At 38.0% G+C, this 24,411-nt stretch overlaps 1 protein-coding gene across 3 annotated transcripts in view; it reads left to right on the forward strand.

Annotated features, from left to right (window-relative positions):
* The first annotated feature begins 205 nt into the window (after window positions 1-205).
* The window catches only part of LOC149146200 (uncharacterized), an 88,777-nt gene continuing 64,571 nt past the window's right edge, over window positions 206-24,411 (forward strand). Inside the window, exons 1-3 of one of the 3 annotated variants that reach the window (XM_089453080.1) lie at window positions 341-650; window positions 759-786; window positions 9,797-10,059. In XM_089453080.1, coding sequence (XP_089309206.1) covers window positions 9,799-10,059 — 261 coding nt within the window. In that variant the 5' untranslated portion in view covers window positions 341-650; window positions 759-786; window positions 9,797-9,798. Of the gene's footprint in view, window positions 651-758; window positions 787-9,796; window positions 10,060-24,411 lie in introns of all 3 variants that reach the window. The other 2 variants (XM_089453078.1, XM_089453079.1) reach the window with 2 other exon arrangements.

Here is a 24,411-nt window from a genome sequence, read left to right on the forward strand (position 1 = left end):
GCAAAAAAATATATTAGAAAATTAAGCCACTCGCAATCAATTTGAATAAGAAAAAAGAAAATTAAAAAAATTTAATATTCCCATAAACATTAAAATCAGATTTCATTTACAATTTCAAATTTAATTCTAAACATTATACATATTTATCTCAAAATATAACTCAATCTCATGGAACTGCCACTGGCTGAATGGTAACGTGGAGGTCCGAGAAGGGAGCGGGGAACATAGTGTTGACCAACGTTTTGAAATTTCAGTTTCGCGTGAAGTGGTCAGTGAAATGCTTCTAAGATGAAATTTCCTGTAATATTAAAAATTTGGAGCGTGAAGACAAAGTGAAAGATGAATTCAACGATTTATTTATTTGCGCTTTATTCGATATGGTATACAAAGGCTACAACAGTAACAGCGCTCAGACGAGCAATTTGCTGAACGGAGTTATGATCGGACGTCTCACAGATTCTTAACCCTTAAACGGCTCGTACTGACCGTACGATTGGGTAGTAGCACTGTTCATAAATGCCATTCACACACCACATATAGCAAATATCTGTGTGCTTACAGTTTGTGGAAGGAGGGCAGTGACAGACACAGAGAGCATATTCAGAGCCCCGTAAAATATCTGTTCAGAAAGGAAGGGAATACATCAACAGGTATGGAACTCGTAACCTCCTGGATTATTTATGCATCTGCATTGAGAATTTTTTCGGCTGAACATGCATGTTATGTTGTCTTGATTTTTGTCTTGCATTCCATGACAGTGTTTTGTTTTTCCTTCGGAGTTTAACGGTGAGTTCTGCAATATTTGGTTGCTTTGGATACGAATAATGCAACTCTTTGAAGATTATTTGCTTCAAAAGATGTTATTTCTTGTTTTCTGGATAAACCCGGGAGTAAGGTTTTACCTATCGATTTCTTTTCTGCATAACATTATTAGGTGCTGCTTTAAAACCTGCCATCGCTGTTGTTAAAATCAGCTTAATAATATGTGAATCCCTGTTCGTTGCTAAGAGAGCATGTTAGCAAGTAATTAGGCAATACGACAAAACGCCGTAAGGGCCAAGGGTTTGTCCGCCTAGGGTTTTATGTTCTTGGCAGTATTTTGCAAGTAACATGCAAAGGATACCGTGGCTAATCTTAAGCTTGTAATGTTTTGCTTAGTGACTCCTTTCTGGGCGAAGAAGCCAAAACTTAATTTGTAACAAGTGCATGCCTCGTGTTTAGCTCTGCGATGACTATGGTGCTTGCCATGTTGCAGTGGCTGGGGGGTTGCATATAAGTTGAGCTAAATAAACTGAAAATTGAGTTTATTTTTGCGCTTCTGGGAGGTTTCTGTTCAGACCAAGTTGACCAATTTCTGTATTTGAGGGTGCTTCTGGCCATCTACGTTTTAAAGAAATGTTTCATGTCAAAATATTGGTTAATAATTTAATAAACGAATGAATTTGCATTCTCGGTATTCATGGCATCAGTGTTCATTTCGAGGAAAGCCTGCAATAAATTCTGAAACACGGAACTCTTCCTACTGTATTTCCAGTGTTGGTTAGAGAAATTAGTGTCAGGAAACTAAGTTCCATGTTTTGTCAAAGTCTGGCAACATTCCAAAGCTGTAAAACTTATCTTCATCAACAGAAGTAAAATGTGGAATCATAGCTGTTGAAATAAGGAGCCAGCAGAGGTTATCTATTGCACCAAATTCACTCAGTATCAGTAGGGCTTTCTGCCTGGTGTGGGATGCAATTGTTATCCGTCCGTGTGGATGCACTAATTAATTCCATTGGTTGCATTCACACGACAACATGCCTTCGGGGGCTTTGGAACTTCGGTTTAAGTTTTAACAACTTAGGCACAGCCCGCTTTACTTACAGTTTTGGCGGGTCTTGAGGAGAACATAGTGGTGGTCTCGGGTCATAATATGCATTCATGGGTTCATCTGCGGCCTGTCAATGTCAAAAGTACAACGCTTACCTCCAGGTGCTTCCATGGCTGCGTTGATGTGGCAGGTGAAGGCCTGGGAAGGCAATGTGGGCAATGATGTTCACGGTAAGGAGCATTTGGGGGTGGGTTTGGGCCCCGATAAGTACATATGGGTCTTCATCCTTTGGTTTCAAGTTCTAGTCTCATGGGAATGAACCTTGACCATCAATGGTGAGAAACTGCTCACTCGGCTCCATTTTTTCTTATACATGCAAACACTTTTGTTTGATCTGTTGGGAGCTATGAGTATGAACCCACCATACTAATACCCACTTTAACATGGGGGAGAGAGATTTGAACCTTGCACTTCTCCACTGCACAAGAGCAATGACTTTACAAATTTATCATGGGGTAATTCCGTCTTGCTTGCCATCATTAGTCCCCAGTGTGTTGGGTTAAATTTCCTTAGGTGTTAAGGAGAACATGGGGTTGGCCCAGGAGTTTTAATATGTTTACAGGGGTCATCACATCTTGGTGTCATAAGTTCAAGCCCTACCTCTGGGTGCCCCGTGGTTACTTCAAGGAGCTGTGTGAAGCCCGTGTGAATGGAACCTTGTCAGTGGTGTCCATCTAAAGGAGAATGTGGAGTTGGGCTTGGATTCATAGCTACCTGGGATCATAGCTTCAACCCCTGCCTCCAAGTGCTTCCACAACTACCTTAAGTTAGTGGGAAAAACTTGGGGAATAGAACCTTGACCAATGGTGTTAATTCTTGCTCCCCATTATTAGTTTCAAACCTGTTGGGCATTGAACAATAAATTGACTTTTATATGTACATTGAAAAATGTATTGAAATAGAACAAAACATTTTGGCACTTATTGGAACAAAGTTAAAGCTTTTCTTGATAAATGCTAGAAAACATTGTACCATGGGAACCGGTATACATGTGAGTCATTATTACCTGGGATCATAGCTTCTACCCCTACCTCCAAGTGCTTCTACAACTACCTTAAGGTAGTGGGAAAAACTTGGGGAATAGAACCTTGACCAATGGTGTTAATTCTTGCTCCCCATCACTAGTTTCAAACCTGTTGGGCATTGAACAATAAATTGACTTTTATATGTACATTGAAAAATATATTGAAATAGAACAAAACATTTTGGCACTTATTGGAACAAAGTTGAAGTTTTTCTTGATAAATGCTAGAAAACATTGTACCATGGGAACCGGTATGAGTCTTGGTCAAGAAAATGCTGATTGACTTCAAAACGTTTTCTAGAAACTGCAATAAACCGTTAGGTAGCTGACAACCTGCCTTGTAACTATTGTAAGGAGCATAAGAGTGTTTATTATGCTAGGCAACATAGCTGTCACAGTCCTCTTGTAAAGGTCCTGTAGGGGGTGCCCCAAAGGTACTTGTAAGTAGCCTTGAGAAATGCACCAGTGTTATGACTCAAAGATAATGCACCTTTTGCATTTTATGTTTTGGAGTTATGTTTTATGCTAGTTATCAATGATTTATCTTAGTCATAGGGTATTTGATATTAAGCTGTAGTTGGTGGATTTGGTCAATGGTGGTTAGTGGTAGCTGGTGAATCTTCTGGCCCCAGTTCAATGAATGGTGTGGTCTCTTTTGTGATCCGGCAGTAGTCCAAGAGGTCTTAAAAGCTCAAACTCTAGTTGCTCCAGAGTATCATCTGTCTGGGCCAAATAATGGACTGCTACAGCCTGCTCTACTTTTCTTTCCTTCATAGCCAAGGAAGGTCTTAATTTTGCATCATTGACATTAGCTTTTGTTTCAAGACTTGGAGTCTTCATGCCTTCACCAATTTTGTAGAGTTTGTTGCTAGTTTGCTTGAACAAGAAGAATGAACAAATCTGTTTTTAATATCAATACAATCTGCAGCAATACGGCAAACATTCTTCCACAAACTCCTGTCTCTAGTTGATAAAAATGTACCATTTTGAGATGCCACTATATCATCAAAATCTGTCAGCATGATCACCTCTTATGGTAGCAACCCTTGAATAGGCCATCTGTACACAAGAATCTCTGCAATTTTTTTTACTTGAAGTGAATACAGACACTGATGTTAGTGCTACCATTGCATTCAAATCTGGCAAAGTTGACTGCATGGTACAGGATGATGTACACTGTTGACTGCTATTAAGAGGACCTGCACATGAAGTTTTCTGTTCCTCTTAAGCAATGCTGCACTATCAAATGAACAGGTCCTTGGCTTCCACTGATGTACTACAAATAGTTGCAACGAGGCATAAACAAATGGCTTTACTAGCACCAAATTTCTGGTCATGAATTGTAGATCCCTTCTTTTACTTCTTAACATTATTTGTATGAATAATTTTCTTTTCACTAGGCACTGGCTTAGTTTTTGTTCCAGTGAAGCCAAAATCACAGTCCTAGAGTATCGAGTTTGTATCAGTGATTGCAACATTTTGCTTAACAGCATCATTTCCAGTGTGCAATGCAATAATCCTTGATTGTTTGGCAGAATCCTCTTCTCCATCTTGTTAACAAATCCTGAAGAAGCATTGAGAAAGCACTCACAAATTTCTCGAGCATGTGAGGTGCGAACTAGGATGTTGACTTCATCTTTATAATTCTCAAGATGACCTGAATGTTCCTTGTCACCTACTAATTTCGCTGTAGATTTTTCAAGTTCATAGACCATCTCCTCTGGTCTTCTTCATAAAGCATTGTCCAATTCTGGAGCATTTGACTTGTGAACTAGGGTGTTGAATTCATCCTTATATTCCTCAACATGATCTGCATGTTCCTCTTCACCTGCAGATTTCCTTTCTGTGTAATCTTCTAAGTTCTTTGAGTCATCTCCTCTGATCTTCCTCTAAGAGATAAGACAAGACAAGATAATTATATTTATGTCCAACTAATGACCACAAAGTAGGTCAAAGGGACTGTTGAGTACACTGATGTATATACAAAGCGAGAAAACCAAACGGTCTCCTATAAAAGATACAATGCATGAAGTAAATCAACATCTGGCCCTAGCGGAGAAGATCCAGGAGCTAATAGGTCTGAGGATCAGACTCATCTCTCCTAACATCTGAGGCTGAATGCCGAAGATATTCTGAGAAACTTTCTTCATTATAAGATTTAGATAAGCTTTAATATTCATCGATGAGGGCTAATAAGCAGTCTGCCTCTCCTCTTGTAACTTCTTTGCATCTAGAAAAGCTGCCATCGAAGGTGTGCACCTGTGAGGCCAAGAAAGGTTCTAATAGCATTGTTATGAGCCTAAAATTGTTACCAATGAATTAATATCATTGACAACAGATCAGTGTAACAGGAATCAGCGAGTACTCGCGATTCCCAATCTGATCGCCCGTGAAACGATCCGATCCGAAACTCTGCGAGTCAAATCGCGTTGACCGAGTTTGACTCGCGAGTCTGCCGATTTTTCTGATTTTCCCGATTTTGCCGAGTCCCGCCAGTTTTGGGTTTAGGGTTTTCGCTTGGGTCAGGTCATTTCATCAATGGCAATGCAGGCCAAAGTCGAGGTTCATCCCATGGCCGCGGAATTCATTGATTTCTTAAATGCTTCTCCCACCCCATTTCATGCCGTCGGTAAGTTTCAGTTTGTTCTCCCCGAAATCTGTAAATATTATCCCAAGGGTTTGTTGAAGGGGTCTGATAGGTGGTGAATGTAGGCGAGGCCAAGCGGCAGTTGAAGCAGGCCGGTTACGAGCATATATCTGAAATTCCTGTTTATTAATAATACGCGACCTTCGAACCAAAAAAAATGGACATGAATATTGCAGAGAATCGGTGATCTATTTTGGAACCGGTTATATTTGGATTTTTAATAGTTCGGGGGTAAATATATCTGTTTTAGGTGTGCGTGCACTTTTACACATATATATGTATGGTGTGAAAAAAGGACGATTAAAACCGGTATTGGCTGTATGGATTTTTTTATAATTCGGTGGTAGATATATCTGTTTTAGGTATGCACACAAAAAACGAAACAACCAGAATTGGGTATGTTTGGAGTTTTAATTATTATTTTTGGATATTTTGTATGTAATTATATTTTCAAATATGTGGTAAATTGCTCTTTTTTTGTGTATTATTATTGTATTGAATTCTCATGAAATATCACCCGCTTTCACTAAAAAAACATCATAATTAGAGTTCAGGAGGTTAAGATATCACTTATTAAAAATCAATTATTTCCAATGTATTTTTTATGACGGGTATGAGATACTTATTCATTCATGATATTTTGGACATCTATTGATATTATGCATTTTTTGGACATGCCTTTACTGAATATTAATGAAATTTATTTTTTTATTTTTTTCATTTCAATATATGTGCATATTTTTATTTAATGAATTCAGCAATTTTTTGCCGATTTTTTGCCGATCCGATTAAAACTCTTCACTCTTTTGCCTCGCCGATTTATTGCCGATTCCGAGTTTGGTAACATTGCAACAGATTCACATAAGAGCACTAGGAACAACAGCTAAATCATAGAGATTTCAGCACAGAAAAACTTCAAAACTGAACATTTGTAAATCTTAACAGAAAATTAATGTGCATTTGATTATGATATAGCTTAGAAAACCATGCATATAATAGAGGAATTTTCCTGAGAAGAGATGGTCATCAATTCAGGCCAAGATTATCCAAGGGAACATAGACTCTGCAGTTGGCCCAGCTTTGTCTCTTAAGCAATACGTGCAAAACCCTAAATCTCTACAGCAGATGGTTTAGTCAAATGCCAAGCCTTTTATTTATACTTGCTCTTCCTACTCAACGCTATGATTGCTTCAAGGGCAAAGCAATTCAAGGAGGGAACACTGTTATGATGCTGAAAGGTTATGCACTCTGTGCAGTTTATGTTATGTAGTTATTTGTTTTTTGAACTAATCTACCTTTGATCACAATGGTGCTAATACACCCAAATTTACTATCCAATTGGGTTATCTATCCTGCCAAAGTCACCCAAGACTTGCACCCGCCCCAATCTCTATTGCGTGCATTGTGGTGCATCCACATGTGCAAGCACAAGCACGAGCACAAGCACAAACACGAGCAAGTGTGTTACTTGGTAGGACTTACCCTCTCTTGATTGACCTGACAAGCCACCATTGATGTTTTATGAACTTAATAGTATGCTGTGTTAGCTTATTATTGTTTTATGTTGCACATTATGTTATTCATAGGGGTTCTATGTTATGCTTAGAGAAAATAATATTTGGAAAGTATCCTAATTGAAGAGCAATAACAATGTGGTACCTTTTTATACTTAGCAGGTAACTTGTAGTTATGTTTAGAGTCTAAAAACTTAAAGGGAGAAGATTAGTGAAACCAGAAGCTATTTTTATTAAAACTTTTAGCATATTTGGTTTCAGAATCAGGAATAAGTGGTAGAAGTGGCAGTAACGTTCAAGTTAATATTCCAAATGAATGCACTTGGAAGTTGTTTATTGAAAGATGTTAGCTAGATTGCTTGGGAAAACAGTTTTTGTCATCCAAATCGCCTACTCTTTGGCTAACGAATTTCACTTTGAGGGATAACTACCATATTCAAGCATATTGTGACCACAAGTGTATATGTAAATATGTTAACATCTACTCTAATCTATTGATATTTTTAGTAGCTAATTGGTGTGGGTCTTGTTATTGTTCGTTGTGTGACTTCCACAACCAGCGTTGGTGCAAATTTCAATGTGACAATTGCTATCTTTTCCTTGTTGGCAAAATGATCCACAATGAAGTAGCTTCAATCTTTTGCAACCGTATGTTTAGAGACTCTATGCTGATCTTACCTTCAAATTGCATAATGCCAATATTGATTTGAGCCTTGAATGGGTTCTGTGCCCCAAAGGTCCATTGTCTAAATTATTTGTAAGTTGCACGAGTAGTTGGGGGTCAAACTACTTCAATAATTGTGCAAATTGATCAAGAATTTGACAACTTTTGTTACAATATTGTAGGCTATCATTCAACCACCCTCCTTAGGGAGTGTAACACACCCAGCCCTTTAATGCCTGATTAAGGCTATGGGGTACCTAGAATCGACCTCTGAGATCACCTTAAGGAAGTGGGGTTGCCAAAATCCTCTTTCTTTAGCCACCTCAAAACTTATTTTCGAGGCCACCGTTGTCTTTTGCTCGTTGAGAGCATTCCAATGATCTACTTATTATCTTATTTTGAGCTATGACCAGAAAGTTATGCCCACTAGAAGATTTGCCCCTTAAAGGGCCACATCAGCATCCATATAGAGCCACGTTGGAAACATGTGGCAAACCTGGCACATGTGTTACGATCACATTGGTCCATGGCTTGTCAGCTGCCACAATGCCCTTCACAGACCAATAGTTGTTACATTGGCTACCGCCCCCCCAAGCAATACTTCATCGAATTAGCCTCATCCATTTCCAATTCTGCCCAACTTGATACTGGGTTGGTTGACGGAACCTGGCCTTCTGTCATTTGTTGCTTTGTCGACCGTGTAGAAAGTTTTTGTATGCTGTAGCTCACCCAGTGTCAGGTTTTTGCATGTAGTTTAATGCCCAAACCCAACATTACATGTAGCTGATATAGATGTTAGACATGCATTCAATCATGAAACATAAGACTACTCTACCATTTTGACTTTTACACAGATGATACAAGATATAAATGCAAGCGCACACTTGAAAATAGACACAATATTTTTGGTCTAATGATCTTGGAAAAACCCACAAGGGGAAATCTGGTTCTAACTTCTAAGGAGGATTTTAATTGCTCTTGAGAAAATAAATGCACAGCGGAGATCAACAACTTATCTCCCTTTTTGTGTATACTGATGTCACTGTCAGATTGCATAGAAATTAGAGCCTCCACACAGTCACAACTCAGACTGATTTTTTGCCTCAAATTCTGTGCCTAAACTCTCTGACAATGCCTCGATTTATGTGCCAAACACAGCAGAAATTCTCCTGGAAATTCGTGCCTCAACTTCTGCCCATAATGCTTCGATTTCTGTGCTGCTAGAGTCTCAAAAAACTCACTAACAGACCCAGATTTAAATGCAGAGACAGGCCTTGATTTTAGTGCCAGACTTCCTGCCTTGAAATGCAAGTTCTGCTTGCTGAAGATGCCCTCGAATTTCAAATGAAGCGAACAAAGTTGTTTATTTGATTAATTACTCCAGAAAACTTGGAATATAAAGATATCCATTGAGGATACAAATATTATATATTAAATGTACCAAGAATGATGATACAAATGAGAGTGAGAGGCCTGCTTATATACTAGGCAGGTGCCTCTTCATGGAGAGTCATGTCTCATTAGACATGACTCTTCAACTTAATTACTAATTAACTAATCATTATTAATTATTATCATTTACATTATTTCCTGTATATTTATTAATAACAAATTGTTTGAGCTTCTCTTCAACTTAATTACTAATTAACTAATCATTATTAATTATTATCATTTACATTATTTCCTATATATTTATTCATAACAAATTGTTTGAGCTAAGGGTTGCTGTTGGTTGGCTGCCATTTCTTTAACTGGTAACTACTGATATCTTGAAAGGTGTTCAGGAGCATATATCCAGTCATTTATGTATTTTCCCTTTAACCATTTAAAAGTTAAATATAATGGATTATTCTCTTATTAGTGTTCAATGTGGTGTCAGATAGTTTTTTTCTCTTTTAGCTGTGATGCAGAACATATACTTCTATGTGTATTTTTTTAGCTTATAGTTGTGTTTGCAGTAGCCTAGTGCAGTCTTGTCTTTATCACCTATTGTACTCCTAGATCCATTGACCTGCCTTTTTGGACATTTGTTGGACTTTAATAAAATGATCTTATCTCATTAATGTAATCTTTTCAGGTATGTCCAACCCAGTTATGTTCAAAAGCCAGTTGCAGGAGTATACGCAGAAGCATTCTCTTTCTGCGCCTATATATGAGCATGTAAAGGAAGGACCTTCCCATGAACCAAATTTTACAGCCACTGTAATTGTGAATGGAATAAGATATGATTCTCCAACAGCTTTTCGTAACCGCAAAACTGCAGAGCATGCAGCAGCTCAAGTTGCTCTTCAGGAATTGGGAAAGGCAGGAAATGGAGCAGGAGGCATTCCCAACCCAGTGGTAAAGTTTGTTTCTTCTCCTATCCACTCTTGAACATTTTTCTTTTTTTCTTTCTTATTTATTGGAAGTGAATATTTCCATATACATGTGCCATTGAGGACATAAATGATGATTATGTGAATAGGATTTTTTTAAAGTGCAGTTTTGTCTAATGACTTCGAGTAGTGATTAGATGAAAGTTATGGATTGTTTGTTGCTTTTTTTTTGAATAGATGAATGTCCATTCTTGAAGATTTTTCTCTTCTTATTTGTGGGAAGTGAGTCTTTCCATAAACGTGTGTCACTTAGATGCTTATGTACTGTTTTCGCTTTTTCTTCTTTTGCCTCCTAGTGTTATCTCTTAGATGAAATGTTGGTGTAACTAGCTCAAGAGCTGGTTACACACATGTACCATATATTTGTATCATTGGCGCGAATATAATTGAATGGGTTATGCATTCTTTTCCATTTCTTGAGATTTTTCTTGTTTGTGTGAATGCTAGGTGTTACTTAGAGCTTCGTTTCTTTCAATTGGTATTAGAGATATACACTATATCACTGAACAATGCAGCCCCCTGTAATGTAGAAGTGAAATTTTGCCCTAGTTTTCCCCTAGGGATTTAAACCAAAATTCATATATATATATGCAATCAGGAATAAATAAACAAATGGCCAATAATTCGTCAATTCTTCTATTGTAGCAACAATATTATAATTCAACGATTCCACAACAGCAACTTCAACCCACCAATTACAGTACTCCAATTATAACTTCACTTATGCAGCAGCATCATTATTAGACAGTTCATTGCAAACAGTTTATAATTCAAATGCTTCTATTCTATACAGATTTCGTGACCTATAGATATCCCTAAATCTCTTACTGGTCTATCTGATGCTCCTGTGTGGGATCCAACTCATATGATCTGCAGACAGAAACCCTCGCTGTCCTGTATAAACAGTGCTTTTCAATGCAGATGGATTGGAACACTCACTATACGCTGTGACTGACCTCCACAACAAGCTGCCAGAATTGGATCATGCATCTGCAGGGTGTCTTCACTGTCTACTGAGTTGTGTTTTCTGTGCTAAGCTTCAAACTACTTCCACACGAACTTGTGTTCCTCCTGCAACTGTGTTTCATGCCCAGAACAGACTCCGCTTCCCTTCTCGCTGTATCCACAGATGCACAGGGCCTTGCTTATCCAAACAAGACTCTTTACTCCAAATCACAGGCCTCATTCTCAAGAACAGAGCTTTGCTGCTCCTCGTTGTCACAAACAAGGGTGTAGAATCTAGATGACCTCGCGGCCTCAGGGAGAGTAGATCATGTAAATTGCTGCCATAAATGGAAACCAAATGATTCTGCTGTACACTGAATGGATCTCGCTATCACAGGGAGAGGCCTAGATAGATCCGCAGCCTTAGGAAATGTGGACTGTGTACACTTGCTGTCCCAAATGGAGCCTAAATGAACTCGTTGTCACCAAAAACCCTGTACAGTTACCTCACTGCCACAAGAGGACTCACTGCCTTCTGTGCTGTGTTAAAGAAAACAGAGCCGTGCTGCTCTTTAATCCAGCTCCAAATCACCACAGGAACTCGCTGTCTCAAGGATTTGCGTTGCTGCCACAGAATGAGATCTATTAGAATATATCTCTATTTAGTAATGCTCAGTCTTTTAGCTGTTTCTATTTTTATTCTTTTAGCAGTTTCTTAGATGAAACTGTTTGTTCTATATTCTACATAGAAACCTGATGTTTCTATTATTGTAAATATCTTTGTATTATCATTGAGCTGTTTGCTCCAGGTTAATTAATTCATTCAATATTCTTTTACATGCGTGTTTCGCACTGTTTTATGGTATCAGAGCACAGGTGTCTTTCGAAATAATTTTTCACTGTTTGAAAATTTTTGTTTCATTTCGAAATTGCTCTTTAGGGATCTGGATTTTTTTGTTATCGTGGCCACATTCGAAATTTTTTTTTCTCTCCAAGGGTTAGCGTCTCCATTTACAAAGAACGCTTGTTCATGGTCTGAGATCTGAAAGCTATTGTGAATCCGGGGGCAGCAGTCTTCTTCTGTCATGATATCTGGTGCATAAAGCTGGAAGCGGTAGCAGAAATCAAAGTTAATACGTTTTTTTTGAATATTTTCGCTCACGTGTTCGACAGAACCACGGCACTTTCCAGCGGCTTTGGGTATCCGCGTCAACATTTGTTTGAGTATTCTCGCTCTCAGATCCTCCAGATTTTATGGTATAAAACCCGTGGATGGTATTACAATTGAAATCCGTGGATATATATATTTCAAAACCCGTGAATATATATTTGAAACTCTGTGGCGTAGATATCTGTCAAACCCGTGGATATTTGAAACCCTGTGATACGCGTGTATTTGAAACTCTGTGGCGTAGATATCTGTCAAACCCGTGGATATTTGAAACACTGTGATACGCGTGTAATTTCAAAACCCGTGGATATACGCGTGTTTTGTATTTTAAGTGTTATCAGACCCGTGAATATATTTCAAAACCCGCGTATTCCCCTGTGGATCTATACCGAGTCGCTGAGACGTGACGTGAAGCTTTGATAACTCTGTGGTGTGGATATCTGTCAAAATCTGTGGCGTGGATATACGCGTGTGTTATATTTCAAGTATTATCAGACCCGTGAATATATTTCAAACCCGCGTATTCACCTGTGGATCTATACACCTGTAGCTGAGACGTGACCTGTAGCTGAGACGTATATATCCGTGGTGTGTGCCGGCAGTGTGTTACCAATCAGCAGAAACGTGAAGCTGAGACAGCACATGTGGGTCCACTTTTCAATATTTGTATTTGCTGTCTTTGTGGTTCACGGCTACAGTGACGGAAAACACATAAAGGTATTTTCAGATCCACGTATTTTCCAGTTTATAGTGACGGGTTTGATTAGAATTTGGATTAAAAAAATATTGTGATTATATTTGAAACGGTGGGACCAGAAATAACATCACAGTTATTTTTTTGAAGTGGGATCAGAACAGCATCGCAGTTTATCATCAGTACAAGTGATCAAACCAGCGTCACAGTTATCCTTTGGTCTAGTTTTTTTTTTATCTGGTGCACTGATACAGATCTGAGAAATTTTTTTTGTATGCAAGTCTATTGTTTTTTTAAAAACAGAATTTGTTAAGATTTGCTACAGTCATCTTGAAAGAAGATTTTTAAGCAGGCAGCATTGTATTCAGTAGTTCATTTCGAAACTGCGCTCAGGGAGTGTTCTTGATCAGCTAGCTTCTTTGCATCCTAATCTCTTGAGTTCTTTCATTCCTTTCTAAGGTCGAGCCCTCTGTAAGCCAGGTAGCCTTCACTGAGTCTTAGCCCCGGCTTTGCTCACTGTGATAAAAGCTTACAGTCGTCTATCTCGATACAGAAATGAACCCTTCTGTCTTGTGAGATCTCCACAATTTATTGATTCTTCCTATCTAGTGTTTGTTTGTGTTTCTTACAGTAAATCAGTCTTCTTTGGGAATCTTTTCATACTTATATCAGCATCTGTCAATTTCTGTCTGGATCAGCCTGCATCCTCGTTTGAAATCCGTGCAGGATTTTTTGTTTTTTTCCATATCTTGGGAAACGTGCAGATGGCTTCGCTAACCAATCTCATGTTGGAAGGCAGTCAGGAATATTCCGAGCAGACAGAATCTGTTTTTTATGCCTTTATGGCTAAAAGGTCGTCAGATCATGTACCGTCTTCTGCTTGGTATATTGACTCTGGTGCATCACGCCATTTCTCTCACAGGCGTGACTGGTTTATTGACTTCTCACCTTTTAGTGATTCCGTGGTATTTGGCGGAGGTGAAAAGTACACAGTAGCTGGCAGAGGTACAGTTCAAATTCAGTCTGGTGGGCGCACACTCATATTTCTGAATGTATACTATGTTCCTGGTATGGAAATTAATCTGCTGTCTGTCAGCCAGATTATGAGGAATTCTCCTCAGCTTGATGTTGTGTTCAGTGCACACAAGTGCTCTATTATTGACAGGGAGACTAGTATAACAGTTACTGTTGGCCTAGAGGACCATGGTCTATATAGGCTACTTGACACCGGTGACTCTCCAGAAGTGGCTCTAGCAGCACGTGTCTCTCCCATCAGTACTCTTTGGCATCAGCGATATGGGCATCTAAATATGCAGTATCTCTCTCAGCTCTCCCGGGAGGGACTTGTGTCAGGATTACCTGATATTCAGACTCAGCAGTTGGGGGTATGCGGCGCCTGTCAAGCGGGAAAGCAACATCGGTCTTCATTCAAGAATGGAGAATCTTGGCGTGCATCTAAGGTACTCCAATTACTTCACGCTGATATTTGTGGTCCTATGAATACAGCTTCTATCACTGCTTGCAAATATTTTTTACTTATTGTCGATGATTTCAGTAGAAAGATGTGGGTGTATTTTCTAAAAAATAAATCTGATGCACTTAGTACCTTTCAGAAGTTTAAAACCTTAGTTGAAAAAGAGTCTGGCTGTAACATCATGACTCTTAGGACCGACAATGGGGGGGAATTTTGTTCTTCAGCTTTTTCCAATTTCTGTGATATTCATGGCATCAAACATCAGTTAACCGCACCCTACACTCCTCAACAGAACAGTGTTGTCGAGCACCGCAACCGCACGGTTGTTGAAATGGCTCGTTCCATGTTACAACACAGGAGTGTTCCAAACAGATTCTGGGCTGAAGCAGTATTTACTGCTGTTTACCTTCTTAACAGATCACCCACTCAGGCTGTTACAGGGAAGACTCCTGAAGAGGTTTGGTCTGGCCGTAAGCCTAAGATCAGTCATCTCAAAGTATTTGGCTCAGTTGCATATGTTTGGATTCCAGCTGCTAAGCGCTCTAAGTTGGATTCCAAAAGCCAGAAACTCATGATGACAGGGTACAGTGATCATCACAAAGCCTATAGGCTGATAGATATAGCCACTGGTCGTCTTAGCTTCAGTCGGGATGTAGTCTTTGATGAGGACAGAGGATTCTTTCAGCAATGTTCTGAGGACCAGCCTCACAGTGTTCTTCTTCCAGTCGGTCCACCTGATGGGAGGGATGATGTAGCATCAGTATTTGATAATACTCTATCTGAGCTTCCTCCAGAAGCCAACCCTCCTCTTGCTGTCCCTATTGCTCTTGAGCCTTCTCCACCTCCTTCTGATATTGGTTCCTCTGCTCCTGATATTGGTTCTTCTTCTCTTCGGCCTAAATGGTGGGCTAAAACCATAGGTGATCTCCGGGATGATGAGCTCCTTGAAGGTAGAACTTCTAGACATAAGAACAGACAACAGTCTACAGTCAATTTTGCTCTTATGGCTAACATACACAGTATTTTTGAGCCTCAAACCTATTCAGAGGCTAAGGGTACATCTGAGTGGGAACAGGCTATGGAAGCCGAATTCCAAAGTCTTCAGAAGAATCATACATGGACACTTTCTGATCTTCCTGCAGAGAAAAAACCCATAGGCTGCAAATGGGTGTATAAAGTGAAATACAAAGCTGATGGAACCATAGATAAGTATAAAGCTCGTCTTGTGGCTCGAGGGTTCTCACAGGAGGAAGGCATTGACGATGAGGAGACTTTTGCTCCTACAACCAAGATGAGTACCATAAGGCTTGTGCTTGCCCTAGCAGCTCAGTTCAATTGGAAAGTTCATCAGATGGATGTAAAGAGTGCTTTCCTAAATGGTGATCTCCAAGAAGAAGTCTACATGACGCAGCCTCCAGGATTCAAGGTTGCTGGTCAAGAACAGAAAGTGTGTCGGTTAGTTAAAGCAATCTATGGATTGAAACAAGCTCCTCGGGCTTGGTACATGAAAATTGATCAGTACCTGACAGATCAGGGTTTTCAGCGGAGTCCATCTGATGCAAACCTGTATATCAAGCATACTGGTGATGATATCTTGTTTGTAGTTGTCTATGTGGATGATCTTATCATTACTGGCAGCTCTGCACATTTGATCCATGGGATCAAACAAGATCTATGCAGAACTTTTGAGATGACAGACTTGGGACTTCTTCATTACTGTCTGGGGGTTGAAGTGTGGCAGACTGAAAATCAGATCTTTCTTTCTCAGTCCAAGTATGCCAAAAATCTTGTGGAAAGGTTCAGAATGCAGGATTGCAAACCGGCCACGACTCCTATGGAACCAGGGCTCAAACTTTCAGCACAGTCATCCTCTTCTCTTGTGGATGAAACTTTATTCAGGCAATTAGTGGGCAGTCTCATCTATCTTACTGCTACCAGACCTGACATCAGTTTTGCAGTAAGCTACATTTCTCGCTTTATGTCAGCTCCTAAAGCTGATCATTGGATAGCAGCAAAGCGGGTGCTACGATATGTGCGTGGTACTTCTGATTATGGCCTCTTATATACTCGCAGCTCCAATCCTATTCTCAGTGGCTACACTGACTCTGACTGGGCCGGTTCGGTTGATGACCGTAAATCTACAGCTGGGTATGTGTTTAGTCTAGGATCTGGTGCTGTTACTTGGACTAGTAAGAAGCAACAGGCAGTGGCTCTCTCCTCAACAGAAGCAGAGTATCGGGGAGCAATTAAGGCAGCCTGTGAGGCAGTTTGGCTTCGTCGTATGCTTGTAGATATGCATGTTTTTCAGACAGGGCCTACTTCTTTGTTTTGTGATAATCAGGGAGTGCTCAAACTTGCCAAGAATCCAGTCTTTCATGAACGAACAAAGCATGTGGAAACTCACTGCCACTACATTCGACAGCTGGTTGAAGACGGCTCAGTTCAGTTGCACTATGTTCCCACAACAGAGCAGCCCGCCGATATTTTCACCAAGCCTCTTGGTCCTGATAAATTTGTAAAATTTCGCGGGTCTATTGGTGTTGTAAATAGATTGAGCATTAAGGGAGGGTATTAGAATATATCTCTATTTAGTAATGCTCAGTCTTTTAGCTGTTTCTATTTTTATTCTTTTAGCAGTTTCTTAGATGAAACTGTTTGTTCTATATTCTACATAGAAACCTGATGTTTCTATTATTGTAAATATCTTTGTATTATCATTGAGCTGTTTGCTCCAGGTTAATTAATTCATTCAATATTCTTTTACATGCGTGTTTCGCACTGTTTTAAGATCAAAGAGGGACCCAAAGCTTCAAAATGAAGAACTCACATCCTCAAGAAGTTGTACCAAGCCTTAGAGAGGTTTTTCTGCCTTTAGATGCAAGCCAATAAACCATAATTCAATTTCCCAGCCAAATACCCTTTGCCCAAAACAGAAAGAAGAGAGAAGAGAGGTGTCAACTAGGGTGGAATCTTTCACCACTGAAATTGACAAGGAAAAAGGGGTCTTAAAACCTAAGTTACCAGGACGCGAATCCGGATACGGATACGGATTCACCATTTTTGTAAAGCTAGGATCCGGATATGGCAAAAAACCAATGTCCCAACAAGTTTCCTAGACATGGGGACGAGGGAGCGGGGATATGCAGGGGCAGCCTATGCAAAAGCTCCCCACCAATTTTTGGGAAACGTGGGGGGACGTCGGGGTCTTAAAAACTTATAAATATAATAATATATCATATATCATTGAAATTCTAATATTTATAATGTAATTGTCTTTATTATTATATAATATATAACACTTGCATCATGAAGGATAAATGATAAATCGATGAATCATATAACTGAAGTCTGAAACAAATTTAAAACGAAAAGCATGATATCATATAATCATACATCATACATGTAAATTTGTAATTGTACAGTGTAACTACTGACAATTTACAATGAAAATAAATGTTTAAAGTTTTAAAGTTTAAACCATATTGAAGTTCCAACTATGAATACTGAATATTGAAATAAAAGTTAAGTCTGATACATCAAGAGTCAAATTTTTATAGAGTCAGGACTCAAGTCTAAGATATCATATATCAAGATTCAAAATAAACTGAAGTCTACAACTGAAGTCTGAAACATAAAAGCAAATGTGAAAGGATGATTGAGCAGATCGATATCATGAAAAGATGAAACAATGTGAAATGAACATTGAAAATAAAGTTTAAACCCTTCCCGGTTCATAAAAATTAGGATTTTTTTGTTTCATTAAAAAAATTTCTGAACTTTGTCTAGGGAAACGCCCCTCACGACCCCACACGCCCCCTTTCGCCTAGGAAACGACCCCATTTGGAGGATTTGACCCAAAAAAATCGAGGAAACACTCCCTTAGAAGTTTCCAAGCGTACCCTGCTTTTTGGGAGCATGGGGAAATGACCCTAAGTCGTCCCCAAGTCCTCGGGGCGCGAGGGAGCTAGGAAACTTGACCCCGAGGTGGGGGGACGCGACCCCGTGGAACACTGAAAAAACAACAAGCACAAATAGTATAAATATATTTTATAGTTTTTGAAAATAAAAAACATATATAAATATCTATATCTATTATTTCAATATATTATATAATGTTTATAATAAATTTCATGTATATCATTATTCATACAACCTTTGTTTATATAATAATAATATTATATTTTATTTATAAAATAATATATATTATGAGACAATGTAATTAATTTCATATATATATATATATACATATATGTATATATATATATATATACATATATGTATATATATATATATACATATATGAAATTAATTACATTATCTCATAATGTATTATGAGGAACATTATAATAAGGAAGATATTGTTGACTGAGATTTTGATACATACCTGCTCCGCGTGGTTGCCAATGTCTTCGGGGTGCAATGTTGTAAAGTGATTTTGCATTTCCAGAGTTTCCTTGGTAAGTTGCTTTTAACTTAGGTTATGTCGGACATTCCTCAGTTTTATGTGGTTCTGCACAAATCAAACAAACTTGAATGTTATCTAGAGGGCACTCTCTTAATGGATGTTTCTTTCGACATTTAGTACAAAAAATAGACAAAATTGATTCTTGCTCTTCTTTCTTTTTCCTAATTTTCAAATCATCTATTTGAGAAGTAATAGTATTTAAAAGATTAGTTTTGAAACCCTCTAACAAATTTCCTAATTCTGCTCTACTGACACCTCTAGTAGCCGATTTAGTAACTTTGGTAAGAGGATTTCTTATCCCTGCACCAGTTTTAGCTTTCCCTCTTGAGTACTTTCTAGACAAATTACTAATTCTGTCAAATGTTAGATGAGAAATATCACCAACAACCATTAAATTGAGTATAACTATATATTCATCACAGATGCCTTTTAAGAATATTGTGCGGACTGTGTCAGGACTCAAATCATGTTGTTTTGATTTCTACAAATTATACAAGAATCTTTTTAGGTAATCTTCTAGGCTTTCATCTTCTTGTTGCATCATTCGAAATATATTCTCTTGAGAATCTCTAGGTTTGCAATAGGGTTGGTATTTCTTCAGGAAAGCTTTCTTCATACCATCCCAATATGCAATAGTACCTTCACCTAATCCCATGAGCCAACGCAATGAAACTCCTTTCAATGTTGCAGGAAATGAATGTAATTTCTGTGCATCAATATTATAAACGTAACTGCGACATAAAATATCAAATTCAAATAGAAAGAAGTCGGGGTCTTTAGTTACCCTACCATACAATGTTAGCAATACAGATAGTGGAATGTTCTTCATTCCGAGTTCAATCCTTGGAATCTCCACAATAGGTAAACCAAATGTTGCTTCTCTGTGATTGTCATCACCTTCTTGTGGTGGTCCATTTCTTCCTCCATTTCCTCATCCTCCTCCACTATTTCTTCCAATCCTATGTCCATTACCTTCACCTCCTCCTATATTAGATCCTCTTTCCTTGTCTGCCATATCTTCGTTCCAAAACAAAATATATATTGTATTACAACTGTCAGGAGGAAAACGAGATGTAGTTCTAATTGGACCCTAGATGTATCACTTGATGTACTTGATCCATTTTGTGCTTCCACTGAACTATCAAATTCCCTTTCTTCTCCTGCAGTCAAGTCAGTATATGGGGGAATTATATCTTGAATTCTTTGAATTCTACCTCTACCTAATGATGCTATAATAAATCTTCTCTTTTATATCTTAATCTATACATACAATATTAAACACAATTGGTTTTGTAGGACACACTATGGTGGTGGTACAGGTTCTTACCTCCCGTCTTATATTCCTACTCCCCCATATTATTTTTTATATTTTAAGGCAACGTAAAGAGAATTGCTAAATATTTTTGTGTTTTTCTTTTTAATAAAACAATCTGAATTCCCAGGCACCAGTTAGTTTACAACTCCCTGATAACTGCGCCAAAATGTCAAGTCGTAAAGTGGAGTAAATAATTTAACATTTGTTAGCAACCCAGGTAGGTAAACTGTGAGGTGAAACACAATATATGTAAACTGGCTACTTGGTTATTTCCTATGCAAAAACAAAGAACAAACCAATTACAAGTAAATCTCAGAGTTGATTCTAGCTTACAATGGTTTTCATAATTCTAAATTCAATTTCTGACCTTGTTGGAACAAGATTGCAGATTCAGACAAATGCATTACACTTTCTCACCAAATGCTCTTCTTGAAATAGTAATTGTTTGGTCAAAATTGATTTAAGAATGTAATGGAAAATAATTCTAAGTGAAATCAACGTTCCAAGATTATAAGCAAATTCACTCAAATACAATGAATAATTATTTTAATTCAAATGAAAACTTCACCAATTTATCACTCTAATCACTATTTCAAGCACACAAAACTTAACTAATTTTGATGATTTAAATTTAAAATACAATAAATTCTAATCAAGGAAACAAATCTAACTAAATCCTACTCGCTACGTTTTTATCAAATTGGACTACTACAGGAAAAATAGAGCACACATTACAAGAATTCTGTGTGATTACAGAATCACTACAGGAAAGTTATGGGAATTCTATGTGATTACAGGATCACTACAAGAAAATTGCAGGAAATTATTACAGGAAATCTGTGTATTTACAAGAAAAAGTATGCACATTTTTGAGATATATAACAAAAATGATAAACAAAAATCACTCAAAACATGGTAGAACTGATAAAATACATGACAAAAGATATGCAACACATACCAAGGGGCCCTCCTGGTGTATGTTGCCAATGAAACACCCAGAAACTACATAAAACTGTGCACAATATTAGAAAAGTCCTTGTATTAATGAAAGTCACAAGCTTAATACATAATCGCCAGTTTGTTAAGAGATAATAACTATAGTATATGCTGCTAACCTATATCTTCTTTATGCATCGACTTTTATACAAAAAATGTGAAACTTAAATTGACTTCCCAAAACACAGGGTCAGTTCAACGCTTCAAGCTAAGCTAAAATGATTACAAAGGAAAAATAGTGATCTTTGCATGGTCTCCTTGATCCTTCATGACTCGTATGCTAATGTCCAAGTACAGATGACCGAATTCCAACTGATGGTGAGGATTCAGGCAATTTATTAAAGGGCTTGCAAGATTTGCTGAGTGGATATGATGCATTAACCAACTTTTGACTTATGGGTTGCAAGCAACTACAAGAAGGTCAGATAGATACTCCTCCATTAGATGAACATCTTGATCATGCTCCATGTGTTAGAATCGTGTTAGATGACGTGGACCTCCACAAAACTTGAACGGGTTACAAGAATTATGCATTTGTTAATTTCCTGTAATTACAGAAATTCCTGTAATTTACAGTTTTACCCATTAGTACATGAAATAAATGTATTTAATAAATATTATGAATTAAAAAGAAAAAATATTTTCCATGAAAGACTATTATCTTCAATTTATCCTTTTTATGACATTTCCTTCATCAAATTGGTAAAGGAGAAGGATTGAAGGTTCAAATGGAGGATGAAAATGTCAAAAATGAAGTGGACAAGGTTACAAAAAATTGTTCCCTACACTTTTCACTGTGCAAGAGGTCGAGATGGGTATTAAGAAGTTGGGTGTTTGAAAAGTAAAAGACTTGGTTGAAATTCAAGCGGAGAATCTAAAGTGGGGTTTGAAAATTCTTGCACCTCACATTACAAAATTTTTCAAGAACATCATGCAGTAGGGGTTGCCAACAAATTGAACAACTAGCCTAGCAATACCTCTTTTCAAGAGTGGTGATGTCTATAATCCCTCAAGTTATAGGTCCATAATGATAAACCCCTTGTTTGCAAAGCTATTTGGAAGCATGCTAGAAAATAAAATTAGCAAGTGGCTGGAAGAAAGAGACGAAGATGCTAAAGGGCAACCAGGTTTTAGACCTAATTATTCAATGGTTGATCACAGTATAACTTTGAGGCACATCATTGAAAAAGTTTGGGAGAAAAAGGAGGAAGCCTTTTGTTGCTTTGTTGATTTCAAAAACTCTTTTGAGACGGTCCCGAGGGATAAGCTTTGGCACAAAATGGAGGAACTTGGGGTTCCTAAGCATCTGGGAGTATTTGTTCATATGATGTATGAGGAGGTGAAAGTCAAAATAAGAACTTGAGTTGGCATCTCCTAAAGTTTTAGGAGCGATATTGGGGTCAAGCATGAGTGTCGATTGTCCCCTACCCTTTTTTGTTTATATGTTGACAAACTTGAAGAGTGGTTATACTTACAAGGCGGTGATGGTGTCCATTTGGGCGAGTTTGTTATAAGGCTTCTTTTGTATGCGGATGGCCTTGTTTTGATTGCCTAATTTTCTCTTGCAAGCCAAGAGAACTTACTTTCCCTTGAATTTTTTGGTAGAAGGGTGGAGATGCAAGTCAATATTAGCAAAGACAAAAGTGGTGGTTTTTGTTGGAAATATTGAGAGGGGGGTGAATCAATATTTCACTTACAATTAGTTAATTTTCTTTTGCAGAGCATTAATTAACTTCAAAACCATAGATTAGACCAACCACTGTGGGTTCTCGTACCAGGGACAATGACCCACTTACAAAAGTTTTCAACAAAACCCTTACGGTAAACCCTTGTTGCAAATAAAATCTCTACTGCCAATGAAGCCATTACTGCAAATAATCTTTGGATGTACAATGAGACAATCAAACTTTTACAATGACACCTGAACAATAATGAATACCGTGCTGGACTCTGTAAACAACTGATGCCAGAACTGCCTTCACCTCTTATTCTGTCTTGAAGCTTGACTTGATAGTTGAAGGTCTTTGAAACCCATACTGAACCTTTACTGCTGCAAACTGTTAACGAGACCACAAAACCCTTACTGCTACAAATTATTACCTCAAGGCTAGGCTATTGAATGATGAAATCCTTGCTCAAATTGAACTCAAGAATATGCTTCAGAATTACATAGACCAACTTAAAATGTGATTAGGGCGTACCTCCACATCAATGCTTCTTAGTGTCTACTGTAAGACACTGATTTGGATTTCTTAGAGAGACAAAACATGACTCAACCTATAACCCAAGGAGAATAATACCAAGACTGAACTTCTTTACTATCCAATTAATTGCAATCAAAATCCAATAATCTTGTCAATGGATCACTATAATGTAAATCTGTTAGTCAAGGTTGTCATTGATGTCAATATAGCATTGGCTGAGGTGGCAAATATTCTTGATATGCCTAATGAATATCATGAAACCCTAGAATGAGATGATAAGGTTGAAGACAATAGATGCCTGGTTCCAGATGATGATGTCATAACTCTTGTTTGATAAGAATGCCATCAATTAATATGTCAAGCCACTAATAGAGAAGTCTTGAGAAGTGCCAAGTGCCAATCATATGCCTTGATTGATGATCTAGAAGCCCTTGATGACATATGAAGGACTACACTTGATGATATCATACACTTGATGAATGACCACACTTGATGATGGTCTTTGATGACATGATTGGAACACTGCCTTGGAGCTCTCCTAATGGGAAATTTATGCTTTACTATGACATATCACTGCACAAGTATATGATGACATTATTGGATACACTCATGATGTCGCTCATAATAATATTGTTGAGCCAAACAATGATGAAGCCATGCTGTCCCAAACAATAGAAAAGCCTTGCTGTCCTAATCACCTTCTGCACATAAAAAATTCAAGGACAATTACAAAGAAAAATAAATTTTGGTATCTTGGAGGCAGCCTATCAACATGGGTCCTATACCATCTTGTAGAGTATATTTTTTCCTTTCTAATGAGCCCTTATTTGTCCCGAAAGTCCCAGTAGTTTGTGAGATATTGAATTTTTAAGCTATGAAAATTATAATTAATGTTGAGCCAAGTCGTCCTCCCTCGAGAAAGACGTGTCCCTTTAGTTTTAAAACTAAATCACTATAAATTGACATCTAAACACTTCATTTTGATCAGCAATTTGGGTAAGAATTCAGGGATATGAAGTACAGAACAAGACAGAAGGTCGAGGAGAACAAGGA

The sequence above is a fragment of the Pinus tabuliformis genome, chromosome X, assembly GCF_031772625.1.
Source record: "Pinus tabuliformis cultivar Carrire ecotype Pingquan chromosome X, CPIR1, whole genome shotgun sequence".
In the NCBI taxonomy this organism is placed as follows: Eukaryota; Viridiplantae; Streptophyta; class Pinopsida; order Pinales; family Pinaceae; genus Pinus; species Pinus tabuliformis.